This window comes from Hylaeus anthracinus, unplaced genomic scaffold (genome assembly GCF_026225885.1).
Source record: "Hylaeus anthracinus isolate JK02 unplaced genomic scaffold, UHH_iyHylAnth1.0_haploid 4, whole genome shotgun sequence".
Lineage (NCBI taxonomy): Eukaryota > Metazoa > Arthropoda > Insecta > Hymenoptera > Colletidae > Hylaeus > Hylaeus anthracinus.
The window spans coordinates 14,206,507-14,215,922 of NW_026535289.1; the positions used below are offsets into that span (position 1 = coordinate 14,206,507).

At 48.1% G+C, this 9,416-nt stretch overlaps 1 protein-coding gene across 1 annotated transcript; it reads right to left on the minus strand.

Annotated features, from left to right (window-relative positions):
• Nucleotides 1-2,281: 2,281 nt before the first annotated feature.
• On the minus strand, nucleotides 2,282-8,120 carry LOC128894601 (fork head domain-containing protein crocodile-like). The gene is made up of 2 exons (XM_054156438.1): nucleotides 4,756-8,120; nucleotides 2,282-2,746 (listed from the first exon to the last, which is right to left on the minus strand). The coding sequence occupies exons 1-2, from the start codon at nucleotides 6,114-6,116 to the stop codon at nucleotides 2,620-2,622; spliced, it is 1,488 nt and encodes a 495-aa protein (XP_054012413.1). The 5' UTR covers nucleotides 6,117-8,120; the 3' UTR covers nucleotides 2,282-2,619.
• Between the last annotated feature and the right edge of the window lie 1,296 nt (nucleotides 8,121-9,416).

Genomic DNA, 9,416 nt, shown 5'->3' on the forward strand with positions numbered 1-9,416 from the left:
TATTTACGTCTCGGCGAACTAAGGGACTAATGTTATTTGTACAGTCTAATTGTGCAATCCGACCTAAGTAAAACACCGATGGACGCGTTAACGCTTTATTCGCCTATTCGGTAGCTCCAGGCTCGGGAGCTTGTTTATTTATTTACAACGTTCAGTTTTTCAAAACGGAAACTTGGCCAAGCAACTAGTCGCGGCACGGGAAAATTAACGCGTGTCAATTGTAGTTCGGAAAATTCTTTTTTTCAAATTGCAGACCGTTTCTAAGTAGATAAATAAAGCGTTAGGAGCCTCCGTCCCCCGACCAGAGTGTTCCGTAGTGTTCCATAGGGTGTTTCGTCATCGTTTAGGCTCTCGAGAGTTTAAAGCGACGCACACGAGGTGCGATCGGCCTAATCTATGCGAAATTTCTCGCGCAGAACGAACGAACAAACCACGCGACTAAATCCCCCGTACTTTTATTCGTCGCTTCGAATAAAATTCCGCCCCGGCTCCGGTTCGGAAAATCGCGAGATCGCGCGCTCTACTGCTTTCTTTTATTTCGTTTCCATTTTTGTTTCGTCTCTCCATCAATTGGCAAATCCGTTGCCGTTCGTTCCGCGTTTGTGCGTCGCCGCGTTTTGCCGAAAACAAGGATCGCTGTTTTTTCTGTCGATTAATTTGCGACGGTCCGTACAATCGCGCGCGGCGATAACATCATCGGGAAAAGAAACGAGAATTTCGTGTCGAAGCGAATTATCGTAGGTCAGGGGACCCCGCCTTTTGTTTGCACAGGTGACGACGATCGTCGTTTATATTCACGGTTATTTTCGCGACTCGTCTCGCCTCCCGATCATTTATCCGATAACTCTCGCGCCGGGTTACGAGCGCCTCGAAGTTTCCTCGGAGAGCTCGGGCTGCACGGAACGGGATCAACCCCTTGGCTTGGAACTCTATTTTTCGGGCGAAATTTTCGATGGAATTAAAGAATAAAGGCGAAAGTAAGGAACTTTCGGAGCTTGTTTGTTTTCGGAAAATTATATAGGTATTGCGCGATGAAATTGCGATAATCGAATAGAGGGATGAATTGTCGTGAAACTACGTAATATTCGCTCAGTATTCGAAGAAACGTACGTGCCCGTAATTATGAAAGTGGTCCAAGTCATATATTTCATGAAAAAAGAATTACTTTGTATTAATTCGGTTTCAAATGATACTCGTTCCTTTTTTTTTTTTTTTTTTTTTTCAATTTTGACTCGGACCACTTTCATAATTACGAGTCCTCTACAAGTTCAATCGTAAATATACGGTCGACCCGTCGAGTACGAACCGTTGTTAATTATCCAGAATGCACTCGCGCGTAAGAAGCTACTAATATTTAAAGAAACGTGCGCACGTTACGCGTATCATCGTACTCGATGGTTCTATAAAAGTTCTATCGCAAGCCAAGGGGTTGAATCTTCAGCAACGTCAGAGCTCGTACTGTTCCAAGAATTCTTGAAACGTTGCAGAGCACTCGGTCCGTTTACGGCGTGACGTAGCCTCCGACGAGTTTAAAACTGGCATCGACGATGTCGAGATTCGATTCGAACATCTCGTTATAACGGGGAGAAAGAGAAACGCCCGTCGCGCGCGGAAAAGAAAATGGGAAATCGAATTTGCGCGTGAGAGTATCCGATGTTGAAGACGGTTTCCGGTCGCGTTCCGTTATCGCGTTCGACTCCAGCGGACGAAGGAAACTACGGACGAAGGAAACTATGGACGAGAAATTGCCAGACGGGCCAGTTGGAGGTTATTTGTCGATTCACGGCTCGCTACAAGCGTACGCGTGTAACCGGGAGTTCATTTTCTTTTTTCTAAACATGGAACACGTGTTCAGCGATCGAGGTAACGATTTCTAAAGCGGGCGACCGTCGAGCTTTGAATCTGGGAGCGCATTAACTGTAGACGCGAGCAAATCGCCGAGCGATCGCTGCAATCGAAGAAATCCCGATTCGATACTTGCTAATTATTGCACGAATGTAGTCCAGAGGCCTGAGTTCCCGCAGCGTCAAATCCGTTTTCACATACACAGTTAGGAGACGAAACAGTGAGTCGCAATGTTCGTCGACGACGAATACCTATCCCACAGAAAGATTCGTCAGCGATTCCGTCCGTATTCGTTTTACGTGTCGCGAAATGAATCAAAACGACGACGGAATACATCGAAAATTCGCGTCCCACGACACGAAGCTCGCCCAACTGCTTAGATTTTAGGCTTAGATCTTAGGCTTAGAACGTCCGACATCACCGCATGCCGCGTCGCTCGCACGCGGATCACGAGACCGACGAAGCTTCTACGAGCTGAAAAGTTTTACTCCCGAGGCGAACTGTCCAACAAAATAAATCTCGTGGATTTCTTTGCGCGCGACTTTTTCTGATACGTTATTTGGCCACGTAGTAATTCGTCGTGTACCTCGAACGATTCCTCGAGGTCTCGGGACTTTATTTCGTCGGGATCGAGAGGCTCGTCTAGTTCCATTCTTTGGCGAGCTCCTCCGTAGACGGGATCCATTCTTGCTTCACGTAGACCAGGCTCGGGTCGTAGTGCTCGGCGTGGTGGTCTTCAAGGCCTCGGTGATGAGGCCTTGAATTTCGGTATTCTCAGTATTTGTGCAACGTGATCGGCAGGTTGCCGCTGGTGTTGACGGTGTTGCAGTCTTGGTAGTATCTGTGGTACAGGGGTGGCGACGGCGCCGCGCTCGTCGACAACGGTGTGGGTGGGCTGGATCTAAAAAACACAACAAAATCCTCGATAACGTTCCATGGAACTCCGGAAAAATTAGGCTAAGAATCCGCGATGTAGTTCGCAACAAATCCATGATAACGTTCGTGGAATCTCACTGGAAAATTTTGTTTAATAATCTGGACCATTATTCGCAAGAAATCCATGGTAACAATGGGAGAATTTTACTGGACAATTTTTTTTTTTAATAATCTGGGATCTAGTTTGCTCGTTTCTCTAATCGGTAGTTCACTCGCTGGTACAGTACGGCGCTCAGGAGTCGACGTGGCAATTCTATTGGCTGACGCGCAACGAAGTCAGCGAACGAGACACGTCGAGATAAACCGATAGACCAAAGTAGTAAAGTTTTGGCGTAGATATACACTCAGTGTAAGAAGTATTCCTACTATTGTGTGTATAATAAAATAGGATAATTACTGTAATGAAATAGGATAAAATCTTTGCAAATGGATGTACAAAAATTGAAGCTAAATAGGAATTTATTTTATTCTGCAAATGCTACAATAGGAATTTTACTTTCAATGTCTTTCAATATCTTTCAATATCTTTCAATATCTTTCAATATCTTTCAATATCTCTCAATATGTTTCTTATGCTCGATGCACTTTGTATTCGCATTCTGCTTATAATAAAATAGGATAATTACTGTGATGAAGTAGGATAAAATCTTTGCAAATGTATATACAAAAATTGAAGCTAAACAGGAATTTATTTTATTCTGCAAACATTATAACACGAACTCTCCTTTCAATCTTTTTTATATTTTTGCATATCGTTTGCATTTTGTAGGTTCTTGCGCATTCGAATTTCCTATAAATGCATAGAGATCCTCCGGTCTACTTGTTACACTGACTGTACGTAAGAAAAATTCGCGAGATTAGAGAATTAGAGAATCACAGAATTTAAATCGTGGAATGAAGTTAACCCTTATACATTCAACCCTTACATCCCCCGAGTTTCGATTTCGACATCGAACTTTTAAATCGAATTGCACGCGATTCGAATAGTTCGAAAGATAAACAAACGTCAGCTGTCGCGAGTGTTCAAATAATAAATACATTGATATCATTTTTAAATTTAATTTGGAAAAGGCTACTCCCGAGCAGGCTACCAAGGGTTGACACTGGAGCGATAGAAATTAATCCACGCGACCGTTCAAAAAGGGTCCTCGCTGAATTCGCCCCACTCGGTCTCACTTAGCCCTCGGAATTGTACAAAATGCAAGCCTGATTTACAAATACAATTTACTAACGACAGCGTTACACTAAACGTTACACTAAATTTCCTAAACGCGGACCTCTGCCTGCGCACCCCGACAATTAAGAATTTACGCAAGCCAATGTAATATATCCCGACACTTGCTCGGTTAACACTTTCGCTGCGGACGAAAATAAATAGCCGTTCGCTGGGAGTGACTATATATAAACTATGCTATTTTTTTTAATGAAAAATTTCTTACTAGATTTGAAACTTACAAATATTTACTTATCCCGTGAAGATAAAACTACTGACTAGCCTAAAGTAATGAAGATTCCAGTACAGATGGTACAGTACAGAAGGTACAGATTAGTCTAAGCGATATCCAACACCTCCCTCCTTAAGATTGAAGGGTAACCGACAATAATTAATATACATTACATACGTAAATTTTTGATTCATAAAGGTATTACTTAACCTAGGGCGGTATTCGACAACCCATATGTGCGTCATCCGCAGCGAAAGTGTTAAGGAAGCTCTAGTGCAAATAGAAATAACCCCAAGAAAATGATAAAAATTTGTACACGAGTTACATCTTATCCCCCAAAACACCCACGCAAACGTTGGGAAAGCTAGGATACCTAAAAGCTAAGAAGTAAATGTTTCAATTTTTCGCTTTTTAACGTCCTTGAATAACCCCAAACCCCAAGCTCGACTCTCATTCACCCCAGAACAGCCCTTCAACTCCACCATAAATCTACCCGAGCGTACTTCCCCCGCGTGGTTTCCATTCTCACCTGTAAAGCTGGCAGCTCGGCGACTGTGTGTCCTGATAAATGGCGGCGGCGTCGGGGCTGGCGGCCTCCTGGTACCACTGCGAGTGTGCGGCGGTGTTATTATGGTTCCTGGAATTGTATTCCGCGTGCTCCATGATGTAACCGGTGGCCGGTGTGCAGTAGGGCGCGTACATGGTCCCGGGTGGCGATCCGTTGCTTCTGGAGACGGCGCCGCCGTGTCCGTAGCCGGTGGTGGCCATCATCGCGGCGACGGCGGCCGTCGTGGTGGTCGTGGTCGTGCAGGCGGCGGACAAGTGGTCCCTGGACACCACCCCGGCGCCCATCGTCTCTCTGCTCGTCATGATCGAGTGCGAGTGAGGGTGCGGGTGCTGGAGCCCGTGGGGATGGTGCGCGTGGTGTTGGTTGTCCCTGGACATCAGGGCGGCGGTGTTCTCTCGCGTTGTCATCAGAGCGTCGACGCTGAAGCTGGTGGGATCCAGGCCCATGGAGACGTCCTGGATGGGGTCCTGGTGAACCTGGTGAGCTTGATGAACCTGATGTCCGAGGGCGGTCTGTATAACGCTCTGGCCGGGCACGGCGACGGCCGGCGTCGTCGTCGCGGCCGTGGTCTTCGGCTCTTGAATGGGACTGTGAAGACTGTACTTGGCCTGGACGGCCATGCAGTGACTCCCTGGGTCGTTCACCGGTTCCCTCTTAGGCTTGCAGAGGGTGGCGTCCATGGTTCCCAGTTTCTTGGACGTCGCGTCCGTCGGTGGCTGTATCACCATGTTGCTGGGCTTGGAATCGTCCTGGCCGCGTTTCTCCGGCACCAAGCCCTGTCTCTTCAACGCCTCCTCTTTCTCCTTCAGCGCGTCCTTCTTCTTGAAACGTCTACGACGCCGCAGGTACGAACCGTTGTCGAACATGTTGTAGCTGTCCGGATCCAGGGACCAGTAGCTTCCCTTTCCCGGCTTCTTGTCGTCCCGCGGGACCTTCACGAAGCACTCGTTCAAACTAAGATTGTGCCGGATGGAGTTCTGCCAGCCCTGCTTGTTCTCGCGGTAATACGGAAACCGTTCCATGATGAACTGATAGATACCGTTCAGGGTGATCTTCTTGTCGGGCGCGTGCTGTATCGCCATCGTGATCAGAGCTATGTACGAATACGGGGGCTTCACCATGTCCTTACCCGGGTGGTGGATGTGCTGCTGTGTTATCCCGGACACCGGGTACCCCGCGGCCGTCGCGTACCCTCCGTATCGATACTGCTCATAGTATCCCGGCGTGGCACCGACACCTGGGTACGACGGGGTGCCCATCCCAACGGGTACGGCCGTCGCGTGCCTGTAGTAGGCGTTTTGCTCGCTGAACAACGTGTGCATTTTGATTTTTGGATACGATACTATCTGTGATATTATCGAGGTGGGGCAGGTGAGTTTTAGGGAGGATTAGAGGTGATGTCGTGGAAGGTTAGAGGTTCGCGAAGAAGATTCAGAGGCACCCTGGCTGGACGATCGACATTTGGGTGGATGTAGGGTGAGAGTTTAGTGTGTCGAAACTTGGTTTGGATTTTTTTAGAGACGAGGACGATGGGATTATTTCACGATTGACATCCTGGGTAGGATAGATTGGCAGTCGGTTCTCGATGGGTGATAAATAGATACTTAGAGGTTGAAGATATGTATATGTCAGAGAAGGTAACTTCGGTCAAGGAGCGAATCTTCGTGACCTAGCTCCGGTGTGCTCTTGACGCTACTGGTCCTAGTAAGTCCTCGCTTCTGTACTTCTAGCGCGGTTTATATTCCGAGGAGCGATCCTGCAGACACCTGCCACGTATCACTGTGTTCACGAAATTCTAGGTAGTCCGTCTCCCCTCGGGCTCCTTTGACTCAGGATCCTCCGAGTAACGTTCGAACAGCCTCGGAACAACCGTCGAAAATGTAACTCTTAGTCCTGAAGCTCCCCGAATTCCGGAAATTTTCACTCACTGGCCCCCCGGTGGATCACTTGTCACCACTGTCTCACAGGTTCGATGAAGACGGCACGATCGCGGTCACTTACTCCGCAGCGAAGGGCGAACGAGGCGCGTCACCATCGGCTCGATCGATGACGGATCGTCGATTCCGTCGGGTAGACGGAGACGGCCGGTTCGTTCCGGTCGTTAGTCGGTCGTTTTGTTGACGCTTGGTTGGTATCTGAGCCGGAGCGGCTGAGAAGTTAGTCCCCGACGGTCGTGCAAGAAGAAGGCTCTCGCGTTCGGGCGCGAGGGTGCGATTCGGTGGTCGATGCCAGGCTAACCAGTAAATCCGCGTGCACGCGTATTATGATACACAACAGGCCGGAGTTTACTCAACCCCGAGTAAAAACACACTGGGGCCTCGGCCTCGCGAGCGAGCGAAGTGTCTCGGAGCGGCGGCGAGCGAGCACGTCTGCGCGACCCGTGGCGTGGCGCCTCGCTTCGAAAAATCGCTCGAAGCGCGTCGCGGGCCTGCCGCCTCTCCAGCCGGCGCCAATCAGGCGACGGCTACCGGGGATCATGTGACTCCACCCTCGAGCCGCCGCCAATCGGAGGGCCGCGCGTAACAAGGCGAGCAGGGACGCCTCTGGGCTCCGGGTCGCCAACAATCGAGCGACGCACCTAACCGGCCTAACCGAGTCACGCCCTCGAGGCTACGACAGGGCCGGCGCAACGAAATCGTGACGGCCGAGCCTGTCGCCCCGCGCCCTGCTACGAGCAGACCGGAGCCTTTCGTGAAAATTTTTACCGCGGGAACTGCCGCGACCGTCGGATACCTTCACGACGTCGGGGAAGAGGTGCATCGGTGCAAAGGTCGCGACGCCGGAGATACTCGGCTTCGACGGGGTACACGGACCGTACGAGGTTGGATAGAACACTGTCGGGCCGCGGGATGACGCACGGGGTGGCTTCATGTGACACGGGCCACGTGGGTGTTTCGATCGGATCGATTCGGACGTGAGACTCCTCGCAGTGTTCGCTGGAGATCTAGTGAGGGTCTGGGAGACTCGCTGGATGGGAGATCGATGGTGCTGGTAACGATTTTTGTTGTACATGAGCTTGTGTATTGTTGAACACTTGGAAAGAAGGCAATCGTCATTTTATGAAATTATTTTGGTTTATTTTGGAGCACTTGTTCTCTCAAGCAATTTTTTTTTTCGAGCAATTGGGGTGGTTCGCCGGTGATGATAAATATCTTTGTTGTACCTTGAGGGGTTCTATATATAATTGGCCACTTGGTAAGAAGGCAGGCTTTATTTTATGAAATTATTTTTGTTAATACAATTTGGAGCATTAATTCTCTCAGTCGATTTTTTTTGGAGCAATTGGGGTGGTTCGTTGATATGGTGCTAACAATCTCTGTTGTACCTCGAGGTACGGTTGGCCTCTTGAAAATAAAGTTGAACTCCCATGAAATTTTTATGGTTGTTTTCCGAACATCGTCTTGAACCTTTCCTTTTTATTTTTTTTTTAAAATAACTGACGCAGTATGGTTTGCGAATACGTTACAAATATTATTGCCGAAGAATATTCGTCAATACGCAATCTTTTTTTAAGTATTCCATTAACGTAAGAGACCTGAAAGTCCGGCTAAAAGAATTCACGAAATTCGTAGATTCGTAGTTTTATTAATCAGCCACGTAACGTTGCCTATCGTTGATTGCTTAGTAATAGACGCGATGACATTGAATGTGAAACGTACACTTGTCACCGTGGCACCAATACTTTTTTTTTTTTTTTTATGCACACTCGCCGCCACGGGACGAATTAACAATGTTTGCACTCGCCGACACTTTTCAAACGATAATGACCTCGGTTGCGTCGCCGTGACGCGTGCAATTAAAAGACAGAAATTGCACGCATTTACGTTCTATAGCCATCGTTTTCACCCGGTGATGTAAATGCGTTTTCCTTCGAAGGACGAAATACTATTTCGTTGATGCGAGAGGATTTCAGGATGGATATATTAAAGATTAACACGAACGACCGAGTCACGCGAAATCCGCCGGGCGATTGACTGTTCGTCAACGGCTAAACAGGAAAGCAACAACGGTGCCGGAAAAAGAATTCCGATCGGTGAATTGTTCGAAAACAAAGCGCGAAGCAAAGACACTTATAGTTGCGTGCCGCCAAAAGAATTCTTGAGAAGCTAATTATTACTATCCGAAAGTACAACACTTTCCTATCTCCAATTTCCAATTTCTAATTTCCTATCTCCATTTTCTCCACCGCGAAATCGTCCGACTTCGATCCTTGTTCTCTCTCCTACGGGATACCTTTCCTAAAATTACGACGTCGGTCTCGCATAATCTTTCCTCGCGATTCGGCGATGTTAACTATATTCGAGGCTCGATACCGCGAGAAAGGGCGACACTTTTCGCTCGAGAAATATAGATAGGTGTGTAATCTGTGGACGAAGAAACTCGAGAAACCCCGTCGAAAGAGGCTCGAGTGGTAGAGTTATATAGATAAGGGTGAGACATCACGTTCTTATAGGCGAGGGATTCAATTTGGCGTCTGTTTTTCCAAGGGTTCGACTCCAGCCTTGCGAAAACACTCGAGAGGACACCTCGGCTTCCATCTTGCCGTTTCTCCGCTCCTCCGCGAATCGCCCTCCCCATCTTCTATCCAGGTTCTCAAAATATCTTCGATCGCCGCAATGTTC